At 52.6% G+C, this 14593-nt stretch overlaps 3 protein-coding genes across 4 annotated transcripts; 2 read left to right on the forward strand and 1 right to left on the reverse strand.

The window, feature by feature from the left end:
• The first annotated feature begins 1343 nt into the window (after window positions 1-1343).
• LOC114694169 (cytochrome c1, heme protein, mitochondrial) lies at window positions 1344-3772 on the forward strand. The gene is made up of 7 exons (XM_028870936.1): window positions 1344-1533; window positions 2127-2323; window positions 2406-2532; window positions 2621-2778; window positions 2863-3023; window positions 3300-3400; window positions 3483-3772. Exons 1-7 carry the CDS (start codon window positions 1405-1407, stop codon window positions 3585-3587), a joined length of 978 nt encoding a protein of 325 aa, XP_028726769.1. The 5' UTR covers window positions 1344-1404; the 3' UTR covers window positions 3588-3772.
• Window positions 3773-5145: 1373 nt separating this feature from the next.
• Sharpin (SHANK associated RH domain interactor) lies at window positions 5146-10830 on the reverse strand. 2 transcript variants are annotated; one of them, XM_028870939.2, is made up of 9 exons: window positions 10506-10830; window positions 10082-10256; window positions 6414-6542; window positions 6198-6339; window positions 6008-6116; window positions 5773-5926; window positions 5584-5699; window positions 5367-5495; window positions 5146-5295 (listed from the first exon to the last, which is right to left on the reverse strand). In XM_028870939.2, the coding sequence occupies exons 1-8, from the start codon at window positions 10698-10700 to the stop codon at window positions 5379-5381; spliced, it is 1137 nt and encodes a 378-aa protein (XP_028726772.1). In that variant the 5' UTR covers window positions 10701-10830; the 3' UTR covers window positions 5146-5295; window positions 5367-5378. The 2 variants fall into 2 exon arrangements, with proteins under 2 accessions (XP_028726772.1, XP_037053491.1); XM_037197596.1 differs by having other exon boundaries at window positions 10626-10829.
• A 483-nt stretch (window positions 10831-11313) lies between these two features.
• On the forward strand, window positions 11314-14538 carry Maf1 (MAF1 homolog, negative regulator of RNA polymerase III). Its single transcript, XM_028870941.1, has 8 exons — window positions 11314-11680; window positions 12553-12684; window positions 12791-12919; window positions 12993-13158; window positions 13288-13409; window positions 13492-13611; window positions 13741-13875; window positions 14007-14538. The coding sequence occupies exons 2-8, from the start codon at window positions 12602-12604 to the stop codon at window positions 14026-14028; spliced, it is 777 nt and encodes a 258-aa protein (XP_028726774.1). The 5' UTR covers window positions 11314-11680; window positions 12553-12601; the 3' UTR covers window positions 14029-14538.
• Window positions 14539-14593: the final 55 nt, after the last annotated feature.

Below are 14593 nucleotides of genomic sequence, written 5' to 3' on the forward strand. Positions count from 1 at the left end.
GCCCCCAACACACAGACCTGCTTGCACCTGCCTCCCTGTGCTGAGCCTTTTTTTTTTTTTTTTTTTTTTTTGGTATGTGTGGTGTATATTTGTGCTTGCATGCATGCCATTGTGTGTGTGTCAAGATCAGAGAACAATCAGCAGGAGTCAGTTCTCAACTTCTATCATGGATTCCTGGAACTGAACTCAGGTCCTCAGGTTTGGTGGCAAACACCCTTACCAAATGAGCCATTTCATTAAGTCTTTTTGTTGTTGTTGTTATTCCAACTATATTGCCTTGGCTGACCTGGTATTCTTTATGTAGCCCAGGTTAGCCTTGAATTCTTGGCAGTATTCCTACCTCAGTCTCCCAAATGCTTGGATTATATGCATAAGCCACTATGCCAATTTTTTGTGTTTGTTTTTGTTTATACTGTACTTTAAAAGTTGGTTTTTCTTTTTAATGTGCAGGTGCATATGTGTGTGCTGGGGATGGAACCCAAAGTTTTGTGCACCCTAGGCAAACAACCAACTGAGTTACACCTCAGCCTTCCTTTAGTGCTTTAGATTAAGTATCATTTAATGTTTGGGACATGTTGAGAACAGAGGATTTGAGTCTAAGACAAGACTTCCACGGGGATAGTGTCTAATAACTGATTCCTCATTTCCAGTTTATAGGTCAGGCATTCTTGTTTCTTGAAAACTGATGTATCAGATAAATTGTTTCATGAGGCCAAACTCATTATTGGAGTCACCCTAAAAGTAATGGCAAAGGAATTCCTGAAGTGCAGAGCTCCAAACCACCCATACACGGTGCCAGTTTGGACTGAGAAAACAAAAAAAAAAAAAAAGGTAGCGTCAAATGCTAGGGGTGATCAATTCCTTACTTTAAGGGAGCTTAACATCCAGAAGGACAGCAAATCATGGGATAGCCCATTTAGGTATGTTCTCAGTGAGGAAGTCGAGTCATATGGAGTTTATACGAGGGTTTAAAGGTCAGGGGTCGCCTGTAGAGCAGGGGAGCTACTGCAGCCGCCACACTGGTCCTGGACCGGCAGGCGGCTCTTAGCTCTCTGGAGACTGTGACTCATTGGAGGAGCGGGATCCGCAGGGTCCTGGTGAAGGGACTGGGAGTATAGTAAAGAAACTCGCCGGCTGCAGCGATGGACGTAATGAGACAGAAAGGACAAAAACAAACAACAACAAAAGACAGCTCTTGTTACTGTCATTAGAGTCGCGGCCAGGCTCAACGGTAACTTCCGGGACTAGACGAGCTGGACAAGGTTACAGCCCCAGCCCTCTCTGATGGACAGCTCCGCACCCAGCTCCGCCTGGACCCACCCACTGTCTCGCTCTCGCGCGGTCTGAGTTCTCGTCGGCCCGCAGGGGCCGACGGGAACGGCGGCCGCACTAAAGGGGGCCGACATGGCGGCAGCGGCGGCTTCGCTTCGCCGGTCGGTGCTGGGCCCGCGGGGCGTAGGGCTTCCGGGCGCAAGTGCTCCGGGCCTGCTGGGGGGTGCGCGGTCCCGGCAGCTTCCATTGCGGACACCGCAGGTGAGTACTGGCGTGGGCCCGGGCCACCGCGCGCCCCTCCGCCCTGAAGGTCACGGCGGGGAGGCTCCGGGCGCGCGCCGGCATCGGTACCCCACGGACCTCCTACGACTCGGCAGGGTCCCCGCTGACGGGCCGGCGCTCTCGGGAAGCCAGGCTGGGTGCCCACGCCTCGGAGCAACGGGGCACGCTGGTCTGAGCCCAGGGTCCAGCTGTGGTGGGGTCGGGACGGGAGATTGCTGCGAAGGGCTCGCCCAGAACGACTCCCGAAGCCAGCTGTCTAGACCTGGCTGATGCCCTCAAGTGACCCCAGCCTGACCTCAGCCGGCTGCGGGTGACCTTGGTCTGCTGCGGCACTCTTGGTCACTCAGGCCTGTCTCCCGGTGTAAGCTCCAAGAGCACACTCCTCGCCTGCTCTACAAAGCCGAGCTGTGGCTGAGGTGTGGGCTGCAGGGAGGGATGCGGCAGGCAGTGGGCCGCTGGCGCTCTGCGGGCGGTGGTCAGTGGTGGGTGGGTGAGTGCAAGAGATGGGCGCCCATTCAGATCCCCAGGTGGGCGGGTGGGGTCTTGGCAGGTGCTGAGCGGGGCTCTTGCAGGCAGTGTCCTTGTCCTCGAAGTCTGGCCTTTCCCGGGGCCGGAAGGTGATGCTGTCAGCGTTGGGCATGCTGGCGGCAGGGGGTGCAGGGCTAGCTGTGGCTCTGCATTCTGCTGTGAGTGCCAGTGACCTGGAGCTGCACCCCCCCAGCTACCCATGGTCTCACCGTGGCCTCCTCTCCTCCTTGGACCACACCAGGTGGGTGTGTAGCGGCGGGGTGGGGGTGGACGTTTCTAGGTGAACTGTAATCTTCAGTTTCTCCAAACCTTTCTCTCTTTAGCATCCGAAGGGGTTTCCAGGTATACAAGCAGGTGTGCTCTTCCTGCCACAGCATGGAATATGTGGCTTACCGCCACCTGGTGGGAGTGTGCTACACGGAGGAAGAAGCGAAGGCGATGGCTGAGGAGGTGTGGGGGCCAAGAGGAGGTGGAGGACTCGGGGGTTGGGGCTTCTACCTGAGGGATTGAAGGATTGTGATGGGCTTCTTGGTGGCAGGTGGAGTTCCAGGATGGCCCTAATGAGGATGGAGAGATGTTCATGAGGCCAGGGAAGCTGTCTGACTATCTTCCAAAACCATACCCCAACCCTGAGGCTGCCAGAGCTGCTAACAATGGAGCCTTACCCCCAGACCTCAGCTACATCGTGCGAGCTAGGTACATGGGCTGCCCAGAGTGTGGGGCTGGAAACATAAGGAAATCAGCCTTGTGTTAAGGACTGAGCCATGGGTCTGGTTCTAGGCATGGTGGTGAGGACTATGTATTCTCCTTGCTAACTGGCTACTGTGAACCCCCCACTGGGGTGTCATTGCGAGAAGGCCTCTACTTCAACCCTTACTTTCCTGGCCAGGCCATTGGCATGGCTCCTCCCATCTACAACGAAGTCTTGGAGTATGATGATGGTGAGTGTCCTTGACCATGGGTCCTTTCCTACTCCCAGCATACTTCCCCATATTCCTGGGTCTAGAGGTCTGCTCCCTTCTCACCTCGAATGTTTGTTAACTGTGCAGATCTGAAAAGGCTTTGGGGACAACTTTCATAGTTCTGTAGGGTTCCTATCCCTTTGAAGTTTTGGTAATGGCCAGTCCCTGCCTCTTTGGAACACAGTGCTCAGAGGGTTACCCTGGATTGGCACAAGCTTCTCCAAAGGTAGCCGTGACTATTTGTCCTTGGCCCAGGCACCCCAGCTACCATGTCTCAAGTAGCCAAGGATGTTGCCACCTTCCTTCGATGGGCATCGGAGCCGGAACATGACCATCGGAAACGCATGGGGCTCAAGGTGAAGGGTTGGGCCAGGGTCACAGTAGGCATAGGGAAGGGGTCTTTCCTGTCTACCTTTTCTGAACTTACTTTGTTCCCAGATGTTGTTGATGATGGGCATGCTGCTGCCCCTGACCTATGCCATGAAACGACATAAGTGGTCAGTCTTGAAGAGTCGAAAGCTGGCATATCGACCGCCCAAGTGACCCTGCCTAGTATCTTCTTGTCATCTTGCCTGAACAAGCCCTCAGCAGCCCAGGAACAGTCCTAGGCCTTTTCAGGCCTAGCTCCTTTTCATCTGATACAAGGAAATGGGGTAGGAGACCAGACTCTTGCTTCTGATCTTCCTTCAGCCCTCATTGTGGGAATAAATTAAGTTTCTCAACATACACATTTTATCTGTTCAATGACTGAAATCCACATGTCCAAGGAACCCTGGAACCCATATATCCCTGCAATATTGTTTCCTTCCCAACTAGTATCTGAAAGATGTGGGTCAGAATGCAAAAATTGGCTGCTAAGAGCAGCACCATTTAGACTAGAGAGATGGCTTAGCAGTTAAGAGCACTTCTAGAAGACCCAGGTTCTATTTCCAGCATTCACATGGTGGTTCTAAACCATTCTTCACTCCAGTCCCAGGGGATCTGACGTATTCTTCTGGCCTCCAAAGGCACTGAACAAATGTAGTACAAAGGCATACATGTAGGCAAGCCCCCTTACTCCCAGTCTCAAAAGTGTTTTACTAAAAAAGAAAGAGCAGCACCGTTCAGCAGAGTGGATATGCGTTGGCAGAGCTAGAAAGGGGGTTATTAGAGTACTCAACAACTCCACTTCCATACTGATGGCAACAGGGAGCCTCTAGATCTTCAGGAAGACCTGGAGCAGTATCGGTGGATCAGTGCTATCTGGGAAGATGAAGAAGTTCTCAGAAATGTTGAGCAATTGGGAGTAGACAGGCAGAGGGTAGCTGGGATGTCTCCTTAGTCTGGGCTGAACAGATAAAAGGGTTGTGCTGGAGATACATGTGGAAGTGTTTGGTATTTATCAGGGAATGATACCTAGTAGTCTAGGCCAAACTGGCCATGACTAGATTCATAAAGTGGCATGGTACCTCTATTCATAAAGAGGGGTGACATAGGTTATCAGGAGGATCACTGGTAAATGAGACTCATGAGTCACAGTGCTAAAGCACCCCTATGGTAAAGAAAAAATACCTGGGGGCTGGAAAGATGGCTCAGAAGTTAACAACACTGGCTGCTCTTCCAGAGGTCCTGAGTTCAATTCCTAGCAACCACATGGTGGCTCACAGCCATCTATAATGAAATCTGGTGCCCTCTTCTGGCCTGCAGGAACACATGCAGGCAGAACACTGTGTACATGATAAATAAAATAAATCTTAAAAAAAAAAAAAAAAGAAAAGAAAAAGAAATACCCAGCCCCATTGCTGCTATTATACTGGCTGAAGCAGCTGAAAACAGTGGTGATTGGAATAGGAGGAGGATTCCAGAAGGGCAACGATAAGGCCAGGGTTAGTGAGAGGAACCCCTAGCAGGTCAGCAGTTTGAGAAGCCCCTGTAGGCTTGAAGGCTCTGGAAAGAGGTGCCAGTACTGTGTTCTGTGACCACTGGGACTTTAGTCTAAGTCTATTCAAGTAGTCTCCTGGTTGTGGTTTGGGGCACCCCATCTGCTACTGGGGCAGAATCTGCTTTCTTGCTCCCAGGCAGCTGGACTAGTGCAACCCTGCACCAAGACTAGGACACAGGCTGGTTCTCATATGTCTTTAATTACTGGCTTGTGGCCCTTGTTCACTAATACTGCATCTCTGTCCCCAACAAGCAGAGGTCCCCTGCGAAGTTCAAGTGGTGGTGATCCAGGGACTTGGGCCTGTGACGGGAGGGCCATGTTCCCTCTAACCTGGAGAAGAAGATAGGTTATTCCTATTTGTTCTACACTGTATCGCCTCAACCCCACCCGGCCTCTTGTACCTTTGGTGGCTTCTAGGTGGAGGCTGTAGTAAGGGGATCCCAAGCACAGGGCCTTTGGGTGCTACACATCTCACAGCCAGGGCGGTTTGAGGCATTGATGAAGGTGCAGGAAGGGCAAGACCAGCCAGGCTGGGAAGATGGGAAAACTGTTGATGCTTCCCAGATCCTTCCAATGCCCACAGCTGCCCACTCCCAGAGGCTCTGGTTATTTGCCCACCTGAGGGGGGGTTGGGAGACTGGAACTGGCCGGCTGGAGGGTATGAGGCTGCTCCAGTGACTGAGGAAACAAGCATCCTAATTTCCCATCCATCTTGGAGTGTTGAGGGCCATGGCCTGTGAAAGAGGAGAAGGCTCAGGGCCATCTCAAGACTGCACCCCACCTCTCTTACCACCATTAAGTACTAACCTGAAGCTTCTCGAGGGGCGGAGAGCAAGTAGAGAAAAGCAGGGTCCCCATCTTGAGCGACCCCATAGGAAGCAAGGCTTCGTTCAGGTACACATAGGCACCGCCCAATGACCCAGCGCTGCACAGCTGGTGGGAAACCGAATTCTGAGAACACCTGAGGCCAGAACATCAGGGCCAGGCAGTGTTAACCAGGATCCCTGCTGTACAGGTAAGACTCCCAATGCCCCATGCTCACCTGTTCCTGGAGGGCTGCAATGGAGCAGTGTGGGTGGATCTGCAGCGAGACATGGGCAGATGATGCAGCGGACAACATGGATGTGGCATCTTCAACTGTGACTTGCAGCCTGTGTCAAAATGTGGATCAGAGGGTTGGACAGTTAACCTGGGCAGGTCAGGAGGGCAGAGTAAGCAAGATCAGGCCTCACCTGATAGGACCTGGTGGGAACCAGGCCTCCATGAGCTGGACATTGAGAGCCACATGATGCTGTGCCAAGATGGCTGCCACATGGGCTGCTTCTTTCTCATCCCCATCTGCAATGGCCTGGGACAGGCGTGTAGCCAGCTCTTCTGCAGGGAGAAAAGACAGCTATCACAACCAGACTCCAGCCACAGCTCCCCAACTCCCTCTAGTCTGTCCTTACCTTGTTTTAAATTTCCAGAACTTGGAGGAAGATCCACCTCAGGTTGGGATGCTTTAGGTATTTGAGCCACAGAAGAACATGGTGGAGAAATGGGGCACATTTCTGGGCTTGGGGCTGGGCTGCCATTGCCTAAGAGAAGATATGTAGTAGGCTAGTGGTCTCCACCCTCAAGTTTTTAGGACCTTTGCACTCTCTGCTTCACCCCACTATCCTTAGGCCATAATTCAGGCTAAGCCTTCCTCTCCCAATCCTGGCCCATAAAACAAAAACAACTCTCAGCTGGAGAGAGATGATGGATCAACATGGTTTTACTGGCCTTGAACTCACAGAGATCCGCCTGGCTCTGCCTCCCGAGTGCTGGGATTAAAGGTGTGCGCCACCACTGCCCGGCGATGAGTCAACATTGAAGAGCATTTTGGTGCTCTTGCAGAACACCCTGGTTTGGTTCCCAGAACCCACATGGTAGCTAACAACTACCTGTAACTCCATTCCAACGGGTCCAATGACCTGGCCTGTGGGGCACCAGGTACACAAGTGGTACGAACACACACACACACACACACACACACACACAAAATATTCATATATAAAATTAAAACCAAACAAAAGTCCTCAGCAGTCCTTCCTGAATTCTGGTACCGGTGCTACCTCTGATTTATCCTTGATATCAATCTTTCTGAACCCTTCTGCTAGCTGGTCCCACCTGTGCATCTCCTGTTTAGCAGAATCAAACCAACCCCTTAGATGGAGGCTTGCCGTCTCAGTCCCTCAGGGGTCTTCCTTCTCTTGGCTCTCCAGTCTGGAGAATGCTTACACTTTGTCCTGGCATCCCCACAGAACTGGATATACTGCTGTTTCTATTTCTCTCCTGCTGAAAGCCACACACTGCGATAAGGCGTCCCCACCCAGTGCTGACGGCTCCTACAATGACCTAAGGCCCTTGATACCCTGAACTGTCTCACCACTGAAATGGGTAGAGCTCTCCAAGAACCTGGCACTTTGCCTGAACTCTGAAGGTCACTTGCACAAGTTCCCCTTGGAGCTTTTGTACTTCTTTTTCTCGGAGCTGAGGACCGAACCCAGGGCCTTGTGTTTGCTACGCAAGCGCTCTACCACTGAGCTAAATCCCCAACCCCACTTCTGTACTTCTTGTATTCTGGGTCATACAACTTAAGCCATGTTCTCCAAACTTCATTCTCTCACTAAGTACTTAAGACCTTTCTTTTTAGTTATTTACTTTTATTTTTTGTTTTTTGAAACAGAATCTCTCTACTTAGCTCTGGCTGTCCTGGAACCATGCAGACCAGGCTGTCCTCGAACTCACAGAGATCCGCCCGCCTCTGCTCCTGAGGGCTGGGACTAAAGGTGCGCCAGCACACTTAAGGAGGCCCTGTTTTAATAGCAGCACCCTCCTAGCTTCCTCATTCCTTCTAACCGGAGTTGATTTACTCTAGAAATGGAAGTTCCAAAGAGGACAAATTAGAGGGTTGGGTCATGTTAAAAGAAGTGCCCACGTAAAACATCGGTAGCAAACTTCTGCCCTCCGGGGTTTTCCCATTGTGCTGTAAGCCTGTATTTAAGACCTCCTCCCTCCTTCAATAAACGGTATTCAGCATTTAAAAAAAAAAAAAAAAGATGATAGCATGCAATATGGACAAAAAAAGAAGAAGAAGAAGAAGTGCCCACAGGCTGGAGAAATGGATCAGCAGTCAAGAGCACTTGTTACTCTTGCAGGGGACTGGGGTTCAGTACTTAGCAACTGCATAGAAGCTCACAACCATCTCTAACTCCAGTCCCTGGGGATCTGATGCCTTCTCTTGACCTTGGAGGATGCCAGGCATGCACATGGTGCAAAGACATATATGTAAAGAAAAGATTCATACACATAAAACATTTTAATCCTAAAAAAAATTAGAAGTGCTCAAGAACGGCCTGGTGAGATGGTTCAGCAGGTTAAAGAAAGTGCTGTCTTGTTTTGGCTTTTCAAGACAGGCTTTCTCTGTGTCGCTCTGTCTTGGAAGCTGTGTAGAGCTATCCTGGAACTTATTCTGTAGACCAGGCTGGTCTCCAACTGAGATCCACTTGATTCTGCCTCCCGAGTGCTGGGATTAAAGGCCTGCACCACACCACTTGGCTTAAAGTGCTTTTCAGATAGACATAAAGACCAGAGAATTCAAATCCCCCAAAACCAGATAAAACCAAGCTTGGAAGTATATGTCTGTAATCCCAATGTTCCTATAGTAAGATGGGGGTAGAGAAAAGAGAATACTCAGAAACTTCTTGAGGGTCAGTGAAATTGGCCTGGCTTATAAAGAGGCTAACAGCAGAGACTCTGTCTCAAACAGGGTGGAAAGTGAAGACTGACACCCATGGTTTTCCTCTGACTTCCATACATGCTGTGCCTGCCTGTGTATGCTTGCATACAGATACATACACAGCAGACATACATATACACACACACACACAAAGGAAAAAGAAAAAGTATAGTGTCAAACAGTTGGGTGGTAGACATCTGTTACACCACCACTCTGGGTACAGAGGTGTTAAGATCACTGACAGTTCAAAGTCAGCTTGGGCTATGTAGTGAGTTTGAGATCAGCCTGGAACACACACTTGTCACAATGAACAGTATAAAGCAAGAGCTGAGTACACATATCTGGTAAATGAATGACATAGTCTTTTTCAATGCTGAGTTACCCCAGCCTCTTACGTCAGTTATATAACTGTTTTCCTGCCCCTCTAGCAGCTTTTCCTTAGGTCTTATTCGTAAGCTTTCCTCTCTCTCTCCCTAGAGCAAGGTCTGCATCAGTGGTTCTCAACCTGTGGGTCATGACCCCTTTGGGTGGGGGTTTGGATGAACCTTTGACAGGGTCACCTAAGACCATTGAAAAACACAGATATTTACATTATGATTCATAACAGTAGCAAAATTAGTTATGAAATGATTTTATGGTTGGAAGTCACCACAACATGAGGAACAACATTAAAGGGACACAAAAATAGGAAGATTGAGAGCCACTGGTCTACACACAAGGCTGTTTTTTCTCAATGCTTCCCTCTCAGACTTTGGCTAACCTCCCCAACTCCCAATCTTTTTTGTTGTTGTTTTATCTTGTTTTGTTTTGTTTTTTTCCCCCCGAGACAGGGTTTCTCTGTGTAGCTTTGTGCCTTTCCTGGAACTCACTTGGTAGCTCAGGCTGGCCTCGAACTCACAGAGATCCGCCTGGCTCTGCCTCCCGAGTGCTGGGATTAAAGGCGTGCGCCACCAACGCCCGGCTCTACCTCAGTCTTAATCACTAACTCTTTCATTTAAACAACCACGAAACCTATCTGATTCCATTTCCTAAGGTCCTCTGGTCTTCTTTCTAACCTTGTCTACACCTCTCCACATGACTCAAGAGTCTGCCTTTAAGTAGCACAGACCTGAACCTGTTAGTTTCCCACTGAACACAATCCTGCCGTCCTTGAACTCTTAGTGCTGCGGCAATGCTTGCTCTTCCTTTTCACATCTGTCTGGTACTCCAGGTGTCAGCTCTTGAACCTCGTATTTTCTCCACTTTCTTCCTCTTGGAAGCCTTCCTAGACGCCCAGCTTCTCCCATCACTGTCCCCATCCAGGACTCGGAGGCCTGGACTTCTTCAAATGAGCATTTATTCCACGACACTGACCATTGTGTCCCTCCGCGGCGGCATCTCGCACCAGTGCTGCCCACTGCTGTGCTTCTTGAGGGTTGAGGAAGTGCACACTGAAGGTTCCAGGCCCTCCCGGTGGAGGCTGCAGCTCGTGTTGGTGAGGTCCACGGACTGTATAGCAAACAGACTCCAAGGGCCATTCAAAAGTGACCTGAAACGGGGGGGAAGTACTGGGTCAATGGCTCCTCGTCATCCACCGAAGATCAAAGGAAAAGGAAATAAGCAGAAGTAGTTTTTACCGTCCTAAGCCTTTCTTGCCCGTTATCTTACCAATTCCTCGCGAGAGTTTTAAAGCATTAACCCCATTTTTACAGGCAAGCGAAGAAAAAGTAACTGCATAAGGGCAGTCGGCAGGGGAATGGAGAGAGGGTTGACTCCGCTGTCCCCGGCCCACACTCACCGCCCCTGGCCCGGTGCCCAACAGCCCCAGCCGGAAGCGCCCAGGCCGCTCAGGGTCGGCGCTCAACTGCAGCCTCCGTAGCTGCGCCTCGGCGTCGTGCCCGGCGCCCAGAGGTCTCACCGCGGCTTGCACTGCCAGGAGCACCGCAGAACTAGGTTCTGCAGCCGGGGCGGCCCCGCCGGCGGGCGGCGCCATAGCTGGCGCGGCAGAGTCCCGACCCTCCGTGAGCGCTTCCGTAACTCAAGAGTTGTCGAGCGCTTCCGCCGGCCAGAAACTCAGACTATGGCCCCAGGTTCCGGATGCGCCAGAGCGTGGAGGAGGAGAAAGGACCAGTGCCGCGCGCTACCTTAGCCTGACCCCCGGTGGTGCTCGGGGATAGAGATGGTCCTAGGATCTCCAGGCACGCTAGTCACGTTTGGGCTGGGCCCGGGACAGTGTCAGAGACCAAGCACCGGCCACAAAATGAAGGCAAGGTTGGACTTTTCTCAAAGGTTCGAACGGGCGAGAGCTGCTGTCCGACGTAAGACAACACCCAGTACCCGATAGGAGAAAGGCGCCGATCTACACAAACCAACCACACATACACACCCCAGACACACTCGGGGAGTCTGTACCACTCTGAGAACAGGGCTGGCCCGGGGGCGGGGCGGGAGTGCCCTAACCAATCAACACTAAGAGGGGAGGCGGGTTCGTAAGCGAGGGCGAGACAGACAGGCCACACGACCAGTAGAAGTGAAAGACAAGTCTGAGTGACGGAGAATTCCTCCAATGGTTGGTCGCGGTCTGGATCCTGAGGTTGGAGCGGACCATTCAGAGGAGTGGGGCCGGGCCTGTCGGACGCTTGTTGTTGTCGGGCCAGGGGAGGCGGAGGTCGCTGTTTCGTTCGCTGTTTGGTGCGATCTGTGGTGGTCCGCGGCAGGTCAGTCGCAAAAGTGGGTACTGCAGGGGGGCGAGGCTATGTCGCGGCTGCAGCCCGTATGGGCCGGCAGGGCCTGGAGTAACGGGACGCCGCCACGAAGCTTCTTCCCCCGGATACAGTGCGGCCCGAGTGGAGGCCGCGGCGCCGCCCTCCGGTCCTGAGGAACTCGCGCCGCGCGCAGCCCGCGCCGCCGTCATCTCAGCACCGACGCTAAGCAACTCGGCTAGCCTGGCTTGATCTAGCCCATTCCTGGCAGGTGGGTGTCCGCCTTGTGCTCCGAGCGGTCCCGGACTGCGGGAACCACAGTCCCCGGCAGGTCTCGCGCCTCTGCACTGCCTCATGGGACTTGTAGTTTTGCCGCTGCCTGGCCAGAGCGCCTCTCCTGGTGTGCTGCCTCCTGGGGCTTGTAGTTTTCCCATACGAATCTACTGGTGCCTCTCTGCTCCCGAGGCAGCAATGCCAGGAGACTGCTGGGCTGAGCCAGCGGAGGCGGTGGGGCCGTCCTACGCACTTTGGCGTACAAAGAGAGAATCAGGCATATTTGCAAATAGAATTGAAGAACTCATGGGTTTACTCTTCTCGCCAGGAAGCAACGAAGCAATCCGGGGAAGAACACTCATACAGGTGACCCTCAGGGCTCAAGCCCCAGGTACCCGGTTCCAAACCGGATTGCGACAGGGTTTCTCTGTGTAGCTTTGCGCCTTTCCTGGAACTCACTTGGTAGCCCAGGCTGGCCTCGAACTTACAGAGATCCGCCTGCCTCTGCCTCCCGAGTGCTGGGATTAAAGGCATGCACCACCACCCCCTGGCCGGATTGCAGGTTCTTACCCCGATTGAAGACCTTAGTACGGTCTGAGAGTGACTACAGAGTTGCCGATCGGGATGGGGAACATCGAGAGAGAGAGAGAGAGAGAGAGAGAGAGAGAGAGAGAGAGAGAGAGAGAGAACGAGAACAGGATCATTTCCTCAACAATGCTGAGTGCTCAGGTACAGGTCAAGGTAGGGAGACGAGCTACATGATGGACTCAGCTAGATCCAGCTGCAAACAGTACTCTACTAGTGGTTGGGAAGGCTGAAGGCAGCGTCTTTGGGAGCTAGGTAGCCACATCTGGTTTCCCACATTCTCAGGGAGCACTACACTAGCCCCTCGGGCACAAGAAGTCCCCTCCCAAAGGACATGAAGCTACTGGAGAACTCCAGCTTTGAGGCCATCAACTCTCAGTTGACAGTGGAGACTGGAGACGCCCATATTATCGGCAGGTAAGTCTGGAAGCTCTGGGGATCAGACTCTCAGAGGTCACCGTCTTGGCCCCTGAGTTAAATCCTCGGGGTCAGCATGCTCCGTGATCCTGTCTGCGTTTTACAGGATTGAAAGCTACTCATGTAAGATGGCAGGAGACGATAAACACATGTTCAAGCAGTTCTGCCAGGAGGGCCAGCCCCATGTGTTGGAGGCACTGTCCCCGCCTCAGACTTCAGGCCTCAGTCCCAGCAGGTAAGCTGAGACCGGAGCCTCCCTCCTGAGGTGTGGGGGATGGCGAGCAGGGTTGACATTTATCTCTGTTCAGACTGAGCAAGAGCCAAGGTGGTGAGGACGAAAGCCCGCTAAGTGACAAGTGCAGCCGCAAGACCCTCTTCTACCTGATCGCCACACTCAACGAGTCCTTCCGGCCAGACTATGACTTCAGCACAGCCAGGAGTCATGAGTTCAGCCGGGAGCCCAGCCTCAGCTGGGTAAGGCTGGGAAGGGGGACCCCAAACCAAACCTGTAGTCATTCCCGTTGCCCTCTCCAATGAGTAGGTTCTTGGGTTCTACCTGCTGCCCTGGACCCCCTGGTCATCCCTGACTGTAACCTACTGTAGGTGGTTAACGCAGTCAACTGCAGCCTGTTCTCAGCTGTTCGGGAAGACTTCAAGGCCCTGAAGCCACAGCTGTGGAATGCAGTGGATGAGGAAATCTGCTTAGCCGAATGTGACATCTACAGGTGGGCCCACATCTTTGCAGGTAGACGTGGCAGGTGTGCGTGGCAGTGGGAGCCTCATACTTCTGCTTTTCTCACTCTTCAGCTATAACCCAGATCTGGATTCAGACCCCTTTGGGGAAGATGGAAGCCTCTGGTCATTCAATTATTTCTTTTACAACAAGCGTCTTAAGCGAATTGTCTTCTTTAGCTGCCGCTCCATCAGGTTGGTACCATTGCCACCTCCCTTCCTCCAGCCCCCTGTTCATCTCACACCTTTCCTTAACTGGGTCTGTCCTCCCTGGGAAGGCCTGGGATAGGTGGTTCTAAGACTGATGTTTCTGTCCCCACCCAGTGGTTCCACGTACACACCCTCAGAGGCAGGCAATGCACTGGACTTGGAACTGGGAGCAGAAGAGGTTGATGAAGAGAGTGGAGGAGGAGGCAATGAGGGCAGGGCAGAGGAGACCAGCACCATGGAGGAAGACAGGTGTGGGGGAAGTGCTGGAGGCTGCAGCCACGGCCCCCACCTCTAGAGCCTGGGGTGGGTGGGACACACAGGGTTCTCGGCCTAGTCTGTGGTACCTCCTGATGTCCTCCTGTGTGCCAACTTGTGCCTAGGGTTCCAGTGATCTGTATGTGATGAGGAAAAGCGGAGGTCTCAGCTTCATCCAGCTTCGACCAATGCCTGGACCTGTCTACCTGAGGAGCTCCAGAGCCTCCCTTGATGCTGGCTACACCCTGGCACTGCCACCATCCTGGCGCTGCCCAAGGCCATACCTGCCTAGCCCTTTGGTTTCAGCCTGTGGACGTCCACTCACCCCTGCAGGCTCTTACTTACTGCCCATGCTGTGGCTGGATTAAACAGCACAGGGCCTGATAGAAAAGTTGACTGCTCTGCACCAACCGTCTGCCACAGACAGGACAGCTGGAACACAGAGTTTATTTTTGTATTTCTTATTGGGCCTGTACACTCCAGCTCTAAGCGCCAGTGACTTGAAGCCCTGTAAGCGGTGCGCAGTGTTTTATGGGGTCTGGTCTTGGACCAGCCCCTGGTGCCCACTTTTGCCCCCCACCTTACGAGGTGGGCCACATGCACTGAGTGTCACTTTGCTGCAGCTCATTTCTTTCCAATAAAAGTTTCTGTGACTTAGACGGAACTTGGGAGTTTTGGGGGGCGGGGCCTGCGTCACGGGGCGGGGCCGGCA

Source organism: Peromyscus leucopus, chromosome 20 (genome assembly GCF_004664715.2).
Source record: "Peromyscus leucopus breed LL Stock chromosome 20, UCI_PerLeu_2.1, whole genome shotgun sequence".
Lineage (NCBI taxonomy): Eukaryota > Metazoa > Chordata > Mammalia > Rodentia > Cricetidae > Peromyscus > Peromyscus leucopus.

Bases quoted from the DNA above. Each gene is read 5' to 3' on its own strand.
- Maf1 (XM_028870941.1), top strand. From the start codon at position 12,602: ATGAAGCTACTGGAGAACTCCAGCTTTGAGGCCATCAACTCTCAGTTG. The intron at 12,920-12,992 runs GTAAGCTGAGAC...ATCTCTGTTCAG, and splicing joins TCAGGCCTCAGTCCCAGCAG to ACTGAGCAAGAGCCAAGGTG. The intron at 13,410-13,491 runs GTGGGCCCACAT...CTCACTCTTCAG, and splicing joins GCCGAATGTGACATCTACAG to CTATAACCCAGATCTGGATT.
- Sharpin (XM_028870939.2), bottom strand. From the start codon at position 10,700: ATGGCGCCGCCCGCCGGCGGGGCCGCCCCGGCTGCAGAACCTAGTTCT. The intron at 6,543-10,081 runs GTCAGTGTCGTG...ATCTTCTCTTAG, and splicing joins CGCCGCGGAGGGACACAATG to GCAATGGCAGCCCAGCCCCA. The intron at 5,927-6,007 runs GTGAGCATGGGG...TTCTGGCCTCAG, and splicing joins TTGCAGCCCTCCAGGAACAG to GTGTTCTCAGAATTCGGTTT.
- LOC114694169 (XM_028870936.1), top strand. From the start codon at position 1,405: ATGGCGGCAGCGGCGGCTTCGCTTCGCCGGTCGGTGCTGGGCCCGCGG. The intron at 1,534-2,126 runs GTGAGTACTGGC...GGGCTCTTGCAG, and splicing joins TTCCATTGCGGACACCGCAG to GCAGTGTCCTTGTCCTCGAA. The intron at 2,324-2,405 runs GTGGGTGTGTAG...TTCTCTCTTTAG, and splicing joins TCCTCCTTGGACCACACCAG to CATCCGAAGGGGTTTCCAGG.